The 19,618-nt window shown below is 44.3% G+C and overlaps 1 protein-coding gene across 2 annotated transcripts in view; it reads right to left on the bottom strand.

Annotated features, from left to right (window-relative positions):
* Window positions 1-19,618, bottom strand: part of nr3c1 (nuclear receptor subfamily 3, group C, member 1 (glucocorticoid receptor)) — a 63,411-nt gene that overhangs the window by 4,530 nt on the left and 39,263 nt on the right. Inside the window, 6 exon segments of one of the 2 annotated variants that reach the window (NM_001124482.1) lie at window positions 6,035-6,192; window positions 9,647-9,777; window positions 10,598-10,742; window positions 10,868-11,149; window positions 14,124-14,240; window positions 15,428-15,606. In NM_001124482.1, coding sequence (NP_001117954.1) covers window positions 6,035-6,192; window positions 9,647-9,777; window positions 10,598-10,742; window positions 10,868-11,149; window positions 14,124-14,240; window positions 15,428-15,606 — 1,012 coding nt within the window. 2 annotated transcript variants of the gene reach the window in all.

Genomic DNA, 19,618 nt, shown 5'->3' with positions numbered 1-19,618 from the left:
GATAAACAGGTTCATGTCAAGCCCTGCATGATTTTTTCTAAAGTCTCATGGAATATAGGCCAGCATTGAAAACCACACATTGGCTGCTACTGTAGGCTGAATGATAGCTGTTCTATTTCCATGTTTTAATGTTATGGGATGTATTTTATTCCATTGTTTTTGATGGTAGGCCACTCTGATAGAACTAGATTATGATCAAATAGCCACAGTTGTCTACCTGACCACTGTTCAATCTAACTTAAAGTGGGCACAGCCTCAGTGTTCACAGTAAACGCACGGGGGAAATTAATGTGTGGCTTTCGCACCCGACATGCAGAAATATATCTATCTATTTTCCTAAACAGACCCGTTCCGAATGGACCGGAGGACAGTCAGACGTGTTACGAAAAGACTGATGGAAAAAGAAAAACAGACCCGTGCTGGTTCGGTTTTCACTTTCCTAAAATAATAACTGTCCACCTCGCGGTTCAGCTGTCGGAGATATGAGTACTAAGTGCGCGTCAGGCACTACGTGACAAACTATGTGGACACCTTCTTGTCCAACATTTCATTCCACAATCAGAGGCATTAACATGGAGTTGGTCCTCCCCTTTGCTGCAATAACAGCCTCCACTCTTCTGGGAAGGATTTCCACTAGATGTTGGAACATTGTGGCAGTGACTTGCTTCCATTCAGCCACAAGAGCATTAGTGAGGTTGGGCACTGATGTTGGGCGATTAGGCCTGGCTCGCAGTCGGCATTCCAATTCATCCCAAAGGTGTTCGATGGGGTTGAGGTCAGGGTTCTGTGCAGGCCAGTCAAGTTCTTTTACACCGATCTATACTAACTATTTCTGTATGGACCTCGCTTTGTATATTGGGGCATTGTCATGAAGAAACAGGAAAGGGCCTACCCCAAAACATGAAAAACAGCCCCAGACCATTATTCCTCTTCCACCAAACTTTACAGTTGGTACTATGCATTGGGGCAGGTAGCGTTCTCCTGGCATCTGCCAAATCCAGATTCATCCATCGGACTGCCAGATGGCAAAACGTGATTCATCACTCCAGAGAACGCGTTTCCACTGGTCCAGAGTCTAATGGCGGCGGGCTTTACACCACTCAAGCTGACGCTTGGCATTGCGCATGGTGATGTTAGGCTTGTGTGCGGCTGCTCGGCCATGGAAACCCATTTCATGAAGCCCCCGACAAACAGTTATTGTGCTGACACTGCTTCCAGAGACCTTTTGGAACTCGGTAGTGAGTGTTGCAACCAAGAACATAATATTTTTTTACACGCAAGACGCTTCAACACGTCCCGTTCTGTGAGATTGTGTGGCCTAGCACTTCGTGGCTGAGCTATTGTTGCTCCTAGACGCTTCTACTTCACAAAAACAGCACTTACGGTTGACCGGAGAAGCTCTAGCAGGGCAGAAGTTTGACGAACTGACTTGTTGGAAAGGTGGCATCCTATGACGGTGCCAACGTGGAAAGTCACTGAGCTCTTCAGTAAGGCCATTCTACTGTCAATGTTTGTCTATGGAGATCGCATGCCCGTGTGCTTAATTGTATACTCCCATCAGCAACGAGTGTGACTGAAATAGCCGAATAGACCAATGTGAAGGGGTGTTCTCATACTTTTGTATATATAGTGTATTAATATGTTTGTATTATATATAAAGGAAGAGAAGCCAGCCCTAAAGAGACAGAGCCATGCTTCCCGACATCAACATGCATTACTTTATACAGTGCTTTCAGAAATGATTTCTCACCCATCTACACACAATACCCCCATAATGACAAAGTGAAAACATGTTTCTAGAAATGTTTGCAAATGTATTGAAAATTAAATACAGAAATATCTCATTTACATAAGTACTCACACCCCCCGAGTCAATACCTTGTAGAAGCACCTGCGGCAGCGATTACAGCGGTGAGTCTTTCTGCGTCTCTAAGAGATTTCCACACCTGGATTGTGTAACATTTGCCCATTATTCTTTTCAAAATGCTTCAAGCTCTGTCAAATTGTTTTTTGATCATTGCTAGACAACCATTTTCAGGTCTTGCCATTGATTGTCAAGCAGATTTAAGTCGAAACTAACTTGGTCACTCAGGAACATTCACCGTCTTCTTACTAAGCAAATCCAGTGTAGACTTGGCCTTGTGTTTTATGTTATTGTCCTGCTGAATGGTGAAATTGTCTCCCAGTGTCTGGTGGAAAGCAGACAACCAGGTTTTCCTCCAGGATTTTGCTCGTGCTTAACTCTATTACGTTTCTTTTTTTTTATCCTGAAAAACTCCCCAGTCCTTAATGATAACAAGCATACCCATAACGTGATGCAGCCACCAACCATGCTTGAAAATGTGGAGAGTGGTACTCAAAAATGTGTTGTATTGGATTTGCCCCAAACATAACGCTTTGTATTCAGGACAAAAAGTGAATTGCTTTGCCACATTTTTTGCATTATTACTTTAGTTCCTTGTTGCAAACAGGATGCATGTTCTGGAATATTGTTTATGTACAGGCGTCCTTCCTTTCACTCTGCAAATTAAGTTAGTATTGCGGAGTAACTACAATGTTGTTGATCCATCCTGAGTTTTCTTCTATCACAGCCATTAAACTTGAACTGTTTTAAAGTCACCATTGGCCTCATGGTGAAATCCCTGAGCAGTTTCCTTCCTCTCCGGCAACTGAGTTAGGAAGGACGCTTGTATCTTTGTAATGACTGGGTGTATTGATACGCCATCCAAATTGCAATTAATTACTTCACCATGATCAAAGGGATATTCAATGTCTGTATATAGCAATAGGTGCTCTTTGTTTGCGAGGCATTGGAAAACCTCCCTGGTCTTTGTGGTTGAATCTGTGTTTGAAATTCACTGCTGGACTGAGGGACCTTCCAGATAATTGTATGTGTGGGGTACAGAGATGAGGTCGTCATTAAAACATCATGTTAAACGATATTATTACAGAGTGAGTCCATATAACTTATTATGTGACTTGTTTACTACTGAACTTATTTAGGCTTGTCATAACAAATGGGTTGAATACTATGACACACCACATTTCAGCATTTCCTTTTCACTTTAATTATAATTCCACTTTGACATTATGGGGTATTGTGTGTAGGCCAGTGACAAAAATATATCAATTGAATCCATTTAACATTCAAGCTGTAACACAACAAAATGTGGAAAAAGTCAAAGTGTGTGAATACTTTCTGAAGGCTCTGTACTTGTCAGAAGAGGGCACGACAACACCTTTTCCCCCTCAGGAGACTGGACTGAAAAGATTTGGCACGGGTCCCCAGATCCTCAAAAAGTGCTACAGCTGCACCATCGAGAGCATCCTGACCGGTTGCATTACCCAAGTCATAGACCCTGAGCGCCAAGTTTTAGGTCCAAAAGGCTCCTTAATAACTTCTTCGAGATAGGGGGCGCTCTTTTAATTTTGGGGAAAAAAATGTTCCCGTTTTAAACAAGATATTTTGTCACGAAAAGATGCTCGACTATGCATGTAATTGACAGGTTTGGAAAGAAAAAACTCTGACGTTTCCAAAACTGCAAAGATATTATCTGTGAGTGCCCCAGAACTAATGCTACAGGTGAAACCAAGATGAAATTTCATACAGGAAATGGTCCAGATTTTGAATGCCCTGTGTTCCAATGTCTCCTTATATGGCTGTGAATGCGCCAGGAATGAGCCTGCACTTTCTGTCGTTTCCCCAAGGTGTCTGCAGCATTGTGACGTATTTGTAGGCATATCATTGGAAGATTGACCATAAGAGATTACATTTACCAGGTGTCCGCCCGGTGTCCTGTGTCGAAATTATTGCGTAATCTCCAGGTCCATGCGCGTTCCATTTTCTTCAGAGGAGAAAGTCAACTGCCACAAATGATTTATCATCGATAGATATGTGAAAAACACCTTGAGGATTGATTCTAAACAACGTTTGCCATGTTTCTGTCGATATTATGGAGTTAATTTGGAAAAAAGTTTATGTTGTAATGACTTAATTTTCGGGTTTTTTCTTACCCAAACGTGATGAAGAAAACGGAGCGATTTGTCAACACAAATAATATTTTTGGAAAAACTGAACATTTGCTATCTAACTGAGAGGCTCCTCATTGAAAACATCTGAAGTTCTTCAAAGGTAAATTATTTTATTTGAATGCTTTTCTTGTTTTTGTGAAAATGTTGCATGCTGATTGCTAGGCTTAATGGTATGCTAGCTATCGATACTGTTACACAAATGCTTGTTTAGCTATGGTTCAAAAGCATATTTTGAAAATCTGAGATGACAGTGTTGTTAACAAAAGGCTAAGCTTGAGAGCAAATATATTTATTTCATTTGCGATTTTTCATGAATAGTTAACGTTGCGTTATGGTAATGAGCTTGAGGCTATAAATAGGATCCCGGATACGGGATTGCTCGTCGCAACAGGTTTTAACAGATTCTACCCCCCAAGCCATAAGACTGCGCTAAACAATTAATCAAATGGCCACCCGGACTATTTGTATTGACACCCCCCCACCCCTCTGTTTTTACACTGCTGCTACTCGCTGTTTGTTACCTATACATAGTCACTTTACCCCTACCTACATATTACTTCGACTAACCTGTACCCCCGCACATTGACTCAGTACCGGTACCCTCTCATTATTGTTATTTTATTGTATAATTTTATTTGTATTTAATTTTTTATTTAGTAAATATTTTCGCAGCTATTATTTTTCTTAAAACTACATTGTTGGTTAAGGGCTTGTAAGTAAGAATCTCACGGTAAGGTCTAAACCGGTTGTATTCAGCGCATGTGACAAATAAAAATGAGATTGATATACAGCTATACAGATAGGTATACAGGAGGAGGCTAATTTGTACATTTTGGATCAGATTTCTGTTTTTATAAAGAGAAGTATTATATTGTTAGATTAAAGCAGTAACTCTGCTAGGCCTAAAACATATTCTGCAGTAGCTAAACCGAATAATAGCCAAAGAGTAAGTCATTGTTTATATGGAAAATACAAACAGGTTATCATGTGGCGTCATTAAACTAAGTTTTGCATCTCACCCTCATCCTCTTGTTTTTTTCCTTTTCATGGTTTGAGTGCGAGTAGCCCTAAGACCAGCAGCATACCACTGCTGGCTTGCTTCTGAAGCTAAGCAGGGTTGGTCCTGGTCCTGGTCCTGGTCAGTCCCTGGACCAGATGCTGCTGGAAGTGGTGTTGGAGGGCCAGTAGGAGGCACTCTTTCCTCTGGTCTAAATAATATCCCAATGCCCCAGGGCAGTGATTGGGGACACTGCCCTGTGTAGGGTGCCGTCTTTCGGATGGGACGTTAAACGGGTGTCCTGACTCTCTGAGGTCATTAAAGATCCCATGGCACTTATCGTAAGAGTAGGGGTGTTAACCCCGGTGTCCTGGCTAAATTCCCAATCTGGCCCTCAAACCATCACGGTCAACTAATAATCCCCAGTTTACAATTGTCTCATTCATCCCCCTCCTCTCCCCTGTAACTATTCCCCAGGTCGTTGCTGCAAATGAGAACGTGTTCTCAGTCAACTTACCTGGTAACAAATAAATAAAGAAACTACCGGTAACTGTATTATATTGCGGCAGACACAACAATACAGTTGGAACTTAATTTGACCAAAGAAAATGTCTTAACAGAAGGAAACAAAACAGTTGCTACATATTTAAAGAACTGATTTGAACAGGCCTATATTGCAGCGATTACCAACAAAAGGTGAGTGCCTACCCAACAAAGGACAGCAATAGGCTAATGCTATTTATTTTACAAGCGGCCTAGTTTTAACCCATCTTAAACTAAATATGGCCCACAAAACTAAAAAGAAATAACTTAATTTAGCCAACGAAAAAGTCTTAACGAAATGAAACAAAACTTTTTTGCATATTTAAAGAACTGGTTTAGATGATTAAATAGGCCTACAATAATAACAATAATAATAATAATAATGACGATAAAATAAATGATAACAAATATACGAAAAATAAATAAATACAAGTTAGGAAATTGAAGAAGTGTAATGTGTACCTCGTGCATGGAGTCAAGAAGCTTGGTGAGCTGGTAGAAGCGTTGCCAGTTCTGGCTGGAGTTTTCCTCTCTCTTGACGATGGCCTTCCCCAACTCCTTGATGTAGGACATCCTGATCTCATCAAACACTGCCTGACTCTTCAGACCATCTTTTGGCACTGTGGGGGACAGGACAACATAATATATCAACCTCTGTGTGTCTTACTCTCCAGACCATCCTTTGGCACTGTGGGGGATAGGACAACATAATATATCAACCTCTGTGTGTCTTACTCTCCAGACCATCCTTTGGCACTGTGGGGGATAGGACAACATAATATATCAACCTCTGTGTGTCTTACTCCAGACCATCTTTTGGCACTGTGGGGGACAGGACAACATAATATATCAACCTCTGTGTGTCTTACTCTCCAGACCATCCTTTGGCACTGTGGGGGATAGGACAACATAATATATCAACCTCTGTGTGTCTGACTCCAGACCATCCTTTGGCACTGTGGGGGACAGGACAACATAATATATCAACCTCTGTGTGTCTTACTCTCCAGACCATCCTTTGGCACTGTGGGGGATAGGACAACATAATATATCAACCTCTGTGTGTCTGACTCCAGACCATCCTTTGGCACTGTGGGGGACAGGACAACATAATATATCAACCTCTGTGTGTCTGACTCCAGACCATCCTTTGGCACTGTGGGGGACAGGACAACATAATATATCAACCTCTGTGTGTCTTACTCTCCAGACCATCCTTTGGCACTGTGGGGGATAGGACAACATAATATATCAACCTCTGTGTGTCTGACTCCAGACCATCCTTTGGCACTGTGGGGGACAGGACAACATAATATATCAACCTCTGTGTGTCTGACTCCAGACCATCCTTTCACACCAAAGGGAAACATAACAGGGAATGTGTTCAATAACCCAGTAAATGAGAACTTGTTCTCAACTAGCCTACCTGGTTAAATAAAGGTGTTCTCAACTAGCCTACCTGGTTAAATAAAGGTGTTCTCAACTAGCCTACCTGGTTAAATAAAGGTGTTCTCAACTAGCCTACCTGGTTAAATAAAGGTGTTCTCAACTAGCCTACCTGGTTAAATAAAGGTGTTCTCAACTAGCCTACCTGGTTAAATAAAGGTGTTCTCAACTAGCCTACCTGGCTAAATAAAGGTGTTCTCAACTAGCCTACCTGGTTAAATAAAGGTGTTCTCCACTAGCCTACCTGGTTAAATAAATGTGTTCTCCACTAGCCTACCTGGTTAAATAAAGGTGTTCTCAACTAGCCTACCTGGTTAAATAAAGGTGTTCTCAACTAGCCTACCTGGTTAAATAAAGGTGTTCTCAACTAGCCTACCTGGTTAAATAAAGGTCTTCTCAACTAGCCTACCTGGTTAAATAAAGGTGTTCTCAACTAGCCTACCTGGTTAAATAAAGGTGTTCTCAACTAGCCTACCTGGTTAAATAAAGGTGTTCTCAACTAGCCTACCTGGTTAAATAAAGGTGTTCTCCACTAGCCTACCTGGTTAAATAAAGGTGTTCTCCACTAGCCTACCTGGTTAAATAAAGGTGTTCTCCACTAGCCTACCTGGTTAAATAAAGGTGTTCTCAACTAGCCTACCTGGTTAAATAAAGGTGTTCTCAACTAGCCTACCTGGTTAAATAAAGGTGTTCTCAACTAGCCTACCTGGTTAAATAAAGGTGTTCTCAACTAGCCTACCTGGTTAAATAAAGGTGTTCTCAACTAGCCTACCTGGTTAAATAAAGGTGTTCTCAACTAGCCTACCTGGTTAAATAAAGGTCTTCTCAACTAGCCTACCTGGTTAAATAAAGGTGTTCTCAACTAGCCTACCTGGTTAAATAAAGGTGTTCTCAACTAGCCTACCTGGTTAAATAAAGGTGTTCTCAACTAGCCTACCTGGTTAAATAAAGGTCTTCTCAACTAGCCTACCTGGTTAAATAAAGGTGTTCTCAACTAGCCTACCTGGTTAAATAAAGGTGTTCTCAACTAGCCTACCTGGTTAAATAAAGGTGTTCTCAACTAGCCTACCTGGTTAAATAAAGGTGTTCTCAACTAGCCTACCTGGTTAAATAAAGGTGTTCTCAACTAGCCTACCTGGTTAAATAAAGGTGTTCTCAACTAGCCTACCTGGTTAAATAAAGGTGTTCTCAACTAGCCTACCTGGTTAAATAAAGGTGTTCTCAACTAGCCTACCTGGTTAAATAAAGGTGTTCTCAACTAGCCTACCTGGTTAAATAAAGGTGTTCTCAACTAGCCTACCTGGCTAAATAAAGGTGTTCTCAACTAGCCTACCTGGTTAAATAAAGGTGTTCTCAACTAGCCTACCTGGTTAAATAAAGGTGTTCTCCACTAGCCTACCTGGTTAAATAAAGGTGTTCTCAACTAGCCTACCTGGTTAAATAAAGGTGTTCTCAACTAGCCTACCTGGTTAAATAAAGGTGTTCTCAACTAGCCTACCTGGTTAAATAAAGGTGTTCTCAACTAGCCTACCTGGTTAAATAAAGGTGTTCTCAACTAGCCTACCTGGTTAAATAAAGGTGTTCTCAACTAGCCTACCTGGTTAAATAAAGGTGTTCTCAACTAGCCTACCTGGTTAAATAAAGGTGTTCTCAACTAGCCTACCTGGTTAAATAAAGGTGTTCTCAACTAGCCTACCTGGTTAAATAAAGGTGTTCTCAACTAGCCTACCTGGTTAAATAAAGGTGTTCTCAACTAGCCTACCTGGTTAAATAAAGGTCTTCTCAACTAGCCTACCTGGTTAAATAAAGGTCTTCTCAACTAGCCTACCTGGTTAAATAAAGGTCTTCTCAACTAGCCTACCTGGTTAAATAAAGGTCTTCTCAACTAGCCTACCTGGTTAAATAAAGGTGTTCTCAACTAGCCTACCTGGTTAAATAAAGGTGTTCTCAACTAGCCTACCTGGTTAAATAAAGGTCTTCTCAACTAGCCTACCTGGTTAAATAAAGGTGTTCTCAACTAGCCTACCTGGTTAAATAAAGGTGTTCTCAACTAGCCTACCTGGTTAAATAAAGGTGTTCTCAACTAGCCTACCTGGTTAAATAAAGGTGTTCTCAACTAGCCTACCTGGTTAAATAAAGGTGTTCTCAACTAGCCTACCTGGTTAAATAAAGGTGTTCTCAACTAGCCTACCTGGTTAAATAAAGGTGTTCTCAACTAGCCTACCTGGTTAAATAAAGGTGTTCTCAACTAGCCTACCTGGTTAAATAAAGGTGTTCTCAACTAGCCTACCTGGTTAAATAAAGGTGTTCTCAACTAGCCTACCTGGTTAAATAAAGGTGTTCTCAACTAGCCTACCTGGTTAAATAAAGGTGAGAATTTTTTATTAAAACAAATATATATTAAAAGTCATGCCTATGCACTTCCCCTTCTATTATATGTTGAAAATGTAGAGCGAAAATACAAGAAGATGAAATTAGAAACTTGTTTTGACATCCCAATGCTATGATCAACAACAACAAATAACAGTAAAAACCCAGGAACACACAGTCATCAATCAGGAAATAGGTTGTCATATTGTTACGGACTCAAGTGGGCCAGGTCAAAGGAAAAGCGGAGCTGAGACTCACCGGTGCTGAGCAGCAGCAGAACCTTCATACACAGATACTCGTCATGAGACACCTGCAGTCTGACAAACTCACTGGAGATCTTCAACATCTGTTCACACTGGTCTGCCATGTAGGGCAGCTTCATACGGTCCCTGATGAGGAGAGAGAGAGACATGTTAGTGATGATGTCACACTGGTCTGCCATGTAGGGCAGCTTCATACGGTCCCTGATGAGGAGAGAGAGAGACATGTTAGTGATGATGTCACACTGGTCTGCCATGTAGGGCAGCTTCATACGGTCCCTGATGAGGAGAGAGAGAGGCATGTTAATGATGACGTCACACTGGTCTGCCATGTAGGGCAGCTTCATACGGTCCCTGATGAGGAGAGAGAGAGGCATGTTAATGATGACGTCACACTGGTCTGCCATGTAGGGCAGCTTCATACGGTCCCTGATGAGGAGAGAGAGAGGCATGTTAATGATGACGTCACACTGGTCTGCCATGTAGGGCAGCTTCATACGGTCCCTGATGAGGACAGAGAGAGACATGTTAGTGTTGATGTCACACTGGTCTGCCATGTAGGGCAGCTTCATACGGTCCCTGATGAGGACAGAGAGAGACATGTTAGTGTTGATGTCACACTGGTCTGCCATGTAGGGCAGCTTCATACGGTCCCTGATGAGGACAGAGAGACAGGCATGTTAGGGATTAGACAGATAGTCCAAAACATATTGAAGACAGATACTATATATATATATATATTATTTTTTTTTTTTTTATTAAAAGAGAGAAAAATAAAAAAAGAGAAAGAGAGAGATTTAATATGTTTTGAAACTTCTGTATGTGTAATGTTAAGTGTTAATTTTTATTGTTTATTTCACTTTTGTATATTATCTACCTCACTTGCTTTGGCAATGTTAACACGTTTCCCATGCCTTGAATTGAATTGAATTGAGAGAGAGAGACATACTGGTTGATGACGAGGTCTGGAGCGAAGCAGAGCATATTCCCGTCACACTGTTGGTAGGACCTCCAGCCCAGGCCGAAGGACATGAGGAACAACCAGGAACACTGCAGCAGAGTCATCTGGTCGTCCAGGTGAAGGTTCCGGAACCCTGCAGGGGAAGATAACAGAACACTAAATTACTAAAGGTTCTATTTCCCAGATTATACTGTAGTACTGCTATCTATGGTAGGTACTGTGCAGATTTCCAACAGTGTATTTTAGAGACAGCAGTACCTGGTAGGGCCTTGGCCCACTTGACGGCTGATACCACCTGTCGTCCCCCCAGCCTGTTGAGGGTGGTCATGATGCGGGTGGAGGTGTCTGGCAGGGTGCCGTCGTAGCCAGAGTAGATGGTGTCTGGCTCGATGGCCTTTAGTAGGGACAGCATGGTGGGGGTGAGCTGGGGCATGGACTTGGGGACCAGCGACCTGGCCTCTGGGAGTGGACGGGGGGTCAGCTCGGCAGTGGTGGGCTGCTGCACCCCCTTTAAACGGTTCAGCTTCTTGGTTTTACGAGCTGTAGTGAAGGAGAGAGGAAGGGAGGCGGTAGATTGAGTGACCATGATCTCAAAAACAAGTCAAACTAATATATCTACTTGTATCTGGTATTTGAGGTGGTAGTAGCTTGTAGTCAGACTGAGTTGTACACCAATTTACATCAAAACTAGAATCTGCACAATAAAACAAGGTAAAATAGTTCAGCTTCCAGGTTCATCTTAACCAACTGTGCTACTGTGTGTGTTTTTTCACGTTATTTGTAACTTATTTTGTTTATAATGTTTCTGCCACCGTCTATTATGATCGGAAAGAGCTTCTGGAAATCAGAACAGCGATTACTCCCCTCGTACAGGACAAAGATTATTTTCTTTAACAAGTCTTACGCAAAGGATTTACTTCAGAAACCGGACAAGGCCCAAATCCCCGTCATTTGCACGAAGAAGAAAAGGAGATATAGGGGTCGTAGGTCGGCGTGCCTTGTAAGAATCCGACGGCGAGTGGGTAACCCGCCTCTACCATCAGTCCTATTAGCCAACGTACAATCATTGGATAATAAACTGGATGGGCTCCGAATAATAAGTCTATACTACCAACGGGACATTCAAATCTGTACTATATTGTGTTTCACCGAGTCGTGGCTGAACGATGACATGGATAACATACAGCTGGCTGGGTTTACGCTGCATCGGCAAGACAAGTGGTTGGGGTTTGTGTCTACTTGTAAATAACAGCTGGTGCACAATGTCAAATATTAAAGAAGTCTCGAGGTAGTCCTCGTCTGAGGTAGAGTATCTCATGATAAGCTGTAGACCACACAATCTATCAAGAGTTTATCTATATTTTTCATAGCCGTCTATTTACCACCACAAACCGATTCTGGCACTAAGACCACACCGAACAAGCTGTACAAGGCCATGAGCAAACAAGAACATGCTCATCCATAAAGCAGCGCTCCTAGTGGCCGGGTACTTTAATGCAGGCAAACTTAAATCTGTTTGACCTAATTTCTACCAGCATGTTAAATGTGCAACCAGAGAAAAACTCAAGGCCACCTTTACTCCACACACAGAGATGCACAAAGCTCTCCCTCGCCCTCTATTTGGCAAATCTGACCACAATTATATCCTCCTGATTCCTGCTTACAAGGAAAAAACTAAAGCAGGAAGTACCGGTCAATAAGGAAGTGGTCAGATGAAGCAGATGCTAAGCTACAGGACTGTTTTGCTATCACAGTCTGGAACATGTTCTGGGATTCTTCCGATGGCATTGAGGAGTACACCACCTCAGTCACTGGCTTTATCAATAAGTGCATCGATGACATCGTCCCCACAGTGACCGTGCGTACATATCCCAACCAGAAGCCATGGATTACAGGCAACCTCCGCACTGAGCTAAATGGTATAGCTGCTGCTTTCAAGGAGCAGGACTCTAACCCGGACGCTTATAAGAAATCCCGCTACGCCCTCTGACAAACCATCAAACAGGCAAAACGACAATACAGGACTAAGATTGAATCCTACTGTGATCTACTGGTTGTGTGTATGAACTGACATGTGATCTACTGGTTGTGTGTATGAACTGACATGTGATCTACTTGTAGTGTGTATGAACTGACATGTGATCTACTTGTTGTGTGTCTGAACTGACATGTGATCTACTTGTTGTGTGTCTGAACTGACATGTGACCTACTTGTTGTGTATATGAACTGACATGTGACCTACTTGTTGTGTATATGAACTGACATGTGATCTACTTGTTGTGTGTATGTACTGACATGTGGAACTGATAGATACATTTAAAACATGAACATATAGTGTATGTAAATTGTAAAGTTTTTTGTCTGTAATGTATTATTTGTTATGTGTCTGGGACCCCAGTAAGACTAGCTGTCACCATCGGGGTTGGCTAATGAGGATCCTAACAAATCAAAATCATCGCTGCCATGAGACAATGAAACAAGGTAAAAGAGTGTACCTTCTAGGTTCATCCCTGCCAGGAGACAATAAAACAAGGTAAAATAGTGTACCTTCTAGGTTCATCCCTGCCATGAGACAATAAAACAAGGTAAAATAGTGTACCTTCTAGGTTCATCCCTGCCACGAGACAATAAAACAAGGTAAAATAGTGTACCTTCTAGGTTCATCCCTGCCATGAGACAATAAAACAAGGTAAAATAGTGTACCTTCTAGGTTCATCCCTGCCAGGAGACAATAAAACAAGGTAAAATAGTGTACCTTCCAGTTTCATCCCTGCCAGGAGATAATAAAACAAGGTAAAATAGTGTACCTTCCAGGTTCATCCCTGCCAGGAGACAATAAAACAAGGTAAAAGAGTGTACCTTCCAGGTTCATCCCTGCCATGAGACAATAAAACAAGGTAAAAGAGTGTACCTTCTAGGTTCATCCCTGCCATGAGACAATAAAACAAGGTAAAATAGTGTACCTTCTAGGTTCATCCCTGCCATGAGACAATAAAACAAGGTAAAAGAGTGTACCTTCCAGGTTCATCCCTGCCAGGAGACAATAAAACAAGGTAAAAGAGTGTACCTTCCAGGTTCATCCCTGCCATGAGACAATAAAACAAGGTAAAAGAGTGTACCTTCCAAGTTCATCCCCGCCATGAGACAATAAAACAAGGTAAAAGAGTGTACCTTCCAAGTTCATCCCCGCCATGAGACAATAAAACAAGGTAAAATAGTGTACCTTCCAGGTTCATCCCTGCCATGAGACAATAAAACAAGGTAAAATAGTGTACCTTCCAGGTTCATCCCTGCCATGAGACAATAACACAAGGTAAAATAGTGTACCTTCCTGCCAGGAGACAATAAAACAAGGTAAAATAGTTTACCTTCCAGGTTCATCCCTGCCATGAGACAATAAAACAAGGTAAAATAGTGTAACTTCCAGGTTCATCCCTGCCATGAGACAATAAAACAAGGTAAAATAGTGTACCTTCCTGCCAGGAGACAATAAAACAAGATAAAAGAGTGTACCTTCCAGGTTCATCCCTGCCAGGAGACACTTGCGGAAGCGGCAGGCTGGACAGTTCTTCCTTCTGATCTTATCGATGATGCAGTCGTTCCTCCCAGCACACAGGTAGTTGTGTTGCCCTGAGAGACAAGAAAAAAATCATTTAAATCACAAAAAAATGTAATAAAGTACTATATTCTTGACAGCATTTCCCCCTTGCATCATACTGGATCAGCAAGCCTCCCACTGGCAAATAAAATGTGCATTTTCTTTATAACAACAGGCACAGACAAGTACAGTATTATTTATGATATGCATAACGAACACCAGTCCATGGTGCCAAAGGTGTACCCGTATCAGTTGTCCTACCATCCTTCCCCTTGTGAATCCTTTTGGGGCTCCTGAGTGGCGCAGCAGTCTAAGGCACTGCATCTCAGTGCTAGAGGTGTCACTACAGACCTGGTTCAATTCCAGGCTGTATCACAACCGGCCGTGATTGGGAGTCCCATAGAGCGGCGCACCGTCATTGTAAATAATATGTTTTTTTCCTTAACTGACTTGTCTAGTTAAATAAAGGTTAAACAAAACAAAACATGATAAATTTCCTGGACGGCAGGAAGCTCTGGGCTATACTGGGCTGTCCACATCAACATCTGTTGCGCCTTGCGGTCAAGGGTGGTGCAATTGCCATACCAAGCTGTGATGCAGCCAGTGAAGACGCTCTCGAAGGTGCAGCTGTAGAACGTTTTTGAGGATCTGAGGGCCCATGCCAAATCTTTTCAGCCTGTTGAAGGGGAAGAGGCGCTGCCATTCCCTCTTCACGACCGCGGGGGTGTGTGTGGACCATGTTAAGTCCTTTGTGATGTGGACGCCAAGGAACTTAAAGCTATCGGCCTGCTCAAAAAACAGCCCTGTCGATGTGCATGGGGGGGGGGGGGGTGTTCTCCCCTCTTTCTCCTATAGTCTACGATCAGATCCTTGATCTTACTGACGTTGGGGGAGAGGTTGATGTCCTGGCACCACACTGCTAAGTCTCTGACCTCCTCCCTGTAAGCAGACTCATTGATTTTATGTCACTGGCCTACACAAATAAAACAAATCCTACCTCGCCAGTATCTACCATAAACAAACATCGTTCCATGACACCACAGTACAAGGTGTCTTACCATCTCAGTCATTGCCACAGGCAAGTATGATGATACATAAACCACACATCATTTCATGACATCACCAGTGGTAGCCCAGTTCCAGATCCGTTTCTGCCAACTTGGCAAGATCGTAAAAACAGATCTGGGACCAGACCATATGAGTTGTCCTAGCATCTCACCCCTTGCCCCTGTACCTTCCACGGCTCTCTTGAAGAACACCTTGCAGCTTCCGCAGGTGAGCACCCCGTAGTGACAGCCAGACGCCTCATCTGAACACACCAGACAGACCTTATGGGTGGTCCCGGCCTTGCCCTGGGTTGTACATGACGCAGCGCCACCACCAAGCTTGGAGGTAGAACTGCATTGAGAGGAGAGCAGGGAAGAGGAGAGGGAACAGAGGAGAGATGGAGGAGAGCAGGGAAGAGAGGAGAGCAAGGAAGAGAGGAGAGGGAAGAGAGGTGAGCAAGGAAGAGAGGAGAGGAGAACAGGGAAGAGAGGAGAGCAGGGAAGAGATGAGAGAGGGAGGAGAGCAGGGAAGAGAGGAGAGCAGGGAAGAGAGGAGAGCAGGGAAGAGAGGAGAGCAGGGAAGAGAGGAGAGCAGGGAAGAGAGGAGAGCAAGGAAGAGAGGAGAGCAAGGAACAGAGGAGAGCAAGGAAGAGAGGAGAGCAAGGAACAGAGGAGAGGAGAGGGAAGAGCAGGGAAGAGAGGGAAGAGCAGGGAAGAGAGGAGAGCAGGGAAGAGAGGAGAGCAGGGAAGAGAGGAGAGCAGGGAAGAGAGGAGAGCAGGGAAGAGAGGAGAGCAGGGAAGAGAGGAGAGCAGGGAAGAGAGGAGAGCAAGGAAGAGAGGAGAGCAAGGAAGAGAGGAGAGCAAGGAAGAGAGGAGAGGAGAGGGAAGAGAGGAGAGCAGGGAAGAGAGGAGAGCAGGGAAGAGAGGAGAGCAGGGAAGAGAGGAGAGCAGGGAAGAGAGGAGAGCAGGGAAGAGAGGAGAGCAGGGAAGAGAGAGGGAGGAGAGCAGGGAAGAGAGAGGGAGGAGGAGGGACAGTCAGTAACAAGTGTGATTTTCTGAATGAATACAAAATAATAACTTTGCAATAAGTGCCAAATACACACTGATGATGCTCCTGGGATTCTGAAAACATTCCCACAGAGGCAGAGCAGAGTCTCTTAACTATGGACCAGCTCACCTAGAAGCATGTGGCCCTCTCACTTTCTGTGAGCTGGAACACTGTAACAGCAGGGGACCTCAACATATGTACTCCCCTCTGCTCTTGAAAAGCATCCCTTCTACATTTTCACAGCACGCCTAGGGTTATATTAGTTTACAAACAACATACTGTATGTGAGCTAAACAAACACGTATTCCAAACAGGGCAGGGGCTTTGGCACGTCTATTGTTACACTTCCTACAGTTGAGATCAGATCCACTACATTTACTCTGGAGCTTACAACAATACCTGTGTGCTTGGGTGAGTTTCCTTGTTCTGAAACACATTTTCCTTTAAGATCCAAAGAACAAACATATAAACTGTGGTTCAACCATTTCTTCTATGGCCTCCACACCAGTCCAGTGGTAGGATCACCATACCTGATGTCAGCAGGTAGCCTGGTGGTTAGAGCGTTGGGCCAGTAACCAACAGGTAGCCTAGTGGTTAGAGCGTTGGGCCAGTAACCAACAGGTAGCCTAGTGGTTAGAGCGTTGGGCCAGTAACCAACAGGTAGCCTAGTGGTTAGAGCGTTGGACCAGTAACCAACAGGTAGTCTAGTGGTTAGAGCGTTGGGCCAGTAACCAACAGGTAGCCTAGTGGTTAGAGCGTTGGACCAGTAACCAGCAGGTAGCCTAGTGGTTAGAGCGATGGGCCAGTAATCAGCAGGTAGCCTAGTGGTTAGAGCATTGGGCCAGTAACCAGCAGGTAGCCTAGTGGTTAGAGCGTTGGGCCAGTAACCAACAGGTAGCCTAATGGTTAGAGCGTTGGGCCAGTAACCAACAGGTAGCCTAGTGGTTAGAGCGTTGGGCCAGTAACCAACAGGTAGCCTAGTGGTTAGAGCGTTGGGCCAGTAACCAACAGGTAGCCTAGTGGTTAGAGCGTTGGGCCAGTAACCAACAGGTAGCCTAATGGTTAGAGCGTTGGGCCAGTAACCAACAGGTAGCCTAGTGGTTAGAGCGTTGGGCCAGTAACCAACAGGTAGCCTAATGGTTAGAGCGTTGGGCCAGTAACCAACAGGTAGCCTAGTGGTTAGAGCGTTGGGCCAGTAACCAACAGGTAGCCTAGTGGTTAGAGCGTTGGGCCAGTAACCAACAGGTAGCCTAGTGGTTAGAGCGTTGGGCCAGTAACCAACAGGTAGCCTAATGGTTAGAGCGTTGGGCCAGTAACCAACAGGTAGCCTAGTGGTTAGAGCGTTGGGCCAGTAACCAACAGGTAGTCTAGTGGTTAGAGCGTTGGGCCAGTAACCAACAGGTAGCCTAATGGTTAGAGCGTTGGGCCAGTAACCAACAGGTAACCTAGTGGTTAGAGCGTTGGGCCAGTAACCAACAGGTAGCCTAGTGGTTAGAGCGTTGGGCCAGTAACCAACAGGTAGCCTAATGGTTAGAGCGTTGGGCCAGTAACCAACAGGTAGCCTAGTGGTTAGAGCGTTGGGCCAGTAACCAACAGGTAGTCTAGTGGTTAGAGCGTTGGGCCAGTAACCAACAGGTAGTCTAGTGGTTAGAGCGTTGGGCCAGTAACCAACAGGTAGCCTAATGGTTAGAGCGTTGGGCCAGTAACCAACAGGTAGCCTAGTGGTTAGAGCGTTGGGCCAGTAACCAACAGATAGCCTAGTGGTTAGAGCGTTGGGCCAGTAACCAGCAGGTAGCCTAGTGGTTAGAGCGTTGGGCCAGTAACCAGCAGGTAGCCTAGTGGTTAGAGCGTTGGGCCAGTAACCAGCAGGTAGCCTAGTGGTTAGAGCGTTGGGCCAGTAACCAACAGGTAGCCTAGTGGTTAGAGCGTTGGGCCAGTAACCAGCAGGTAGCCTAGTGGTTAGAGCGTTGGGCCAGTAACCAACAGGTCGCCTAGTGGTTAGAGCGTTGGGCCAGTAACCAGCAGGTAGCCTAATAGTTAGAGAGTTGGGCCAGTAACCAGCAGGTAGCCTAATGGTTAGAGCGTTAGGCCAGTAACCAGCAGGTAGCCTAATGGTTAGAGCGTTGGGCCAGTAACCAACAGGTAGCCTAGTGGTTAGAGCGTTGGGCCAGTAACCAACAGGTAGCCTAGTGGTTAGAGCATTGGGCCAGTAACCAACAGGTAGCCTAGTGGTTAGAGCGTTGGGCCAGTAACCAACAGGTAGCCTAGTGGTTAGAGCGTTGGGCCAGTAACCAACAGGTAGCCTAGTGGTTAGAGCGTTGGGCCAGTAACCAACAGGTAACCTAGTGGTTAGAGCATTGGGCCAGTAACCAGCAGGTAGCCTAGTGGTTAGAGCGTTGGGCCAGTAACCAGCAGGTAGCCTAATAGTTAGAGAGTTGGGCCAGTAACCAGCAGATAGCCTAGTAGTTAGAGCGTTGGGCCAGTAACCAACAGGTAGCCTAGTGGTTAGAGCGTTGGGCCAGTAACCAACAGGTAACCTAGTGGTTAGAGCATTGGGCCAGTAACCAACAGGTAGCCTAATGGTTAGAGCGTTGGGCCAGTAACCAACAGGTAACCTAGTGGTTAGAGCATTGGGCCAGTAACCAACAGGTAGCCTAGTGGTTAGAGCGTTGGGCCAGTAACCAACAGGTAGCCTAGTGGTTAGAGCGTTGGGCCAGTAACCAACAGGTAGCCTAGTGGTTAGAGCGTTGGGCCAGTAACCAACAGGTAACCTAGTGGTTAGAGCATTGGGCCAGTAACCAACAGGTAGCCTAATGGTTAGAGCGTTGGGCCAGTAACCAGCATAACAGTTCCTAGAATTACACAGTTCTTGGAATTCTAACTACAGAATTCTAACTAGCACACAGAATGTTGCAGATAGAAATGTCATGATTAGAGCTACCATGAGTACTTTCTCTACAAGTCAGAGATGCTTGTCTGTTCTATATAATTCATTTCTATCTGACTTTGAAGGTTTCTCAACATGTAATATGTTTGAGGTGCCCTTTCCCACTAGGTGGAGCAGTGCCTTGCTGCAGTAATGTGCTGCTACTTCCTCTGCTGTAGTCTCAGCCCCCCCACCCCCCACCCACTCCTGTTTACTGCTAAGCCCCAGCCAGCTACAGCAGGAGCAGCAGCTACGCCCACTGTAGTGAGACAGAGCAACACAGACTCAGAGCTGTACTGAGAGGAAATGGCCTACTGCGCCACAGCGGCAGCAAACCTCAACCGTCTGCCACAACACAAACATCTGGTCTATCTTCATCTGATCAGAGAC

The sequence above is a fragment of the Oncorhynchus mykiss genome, chromosome 14, assembly GCF_057628025.1.
Source record: "Oncorhynchus mykiss isolate SJ-2025 chromosome 14, ASM5762802v1, whole genome shotgun sequence".
NCBI lineage: Eukaryota > Metazoa > Chordata > Actinopteri > Salmoniformes > Salmonidae > Oncorhynchus > Oncorhynchus mykiss.
Note: the sequence above shows the minus strand (reverse complement) of the source record. Positions and strands in the feature narration are given on the sequence as shown.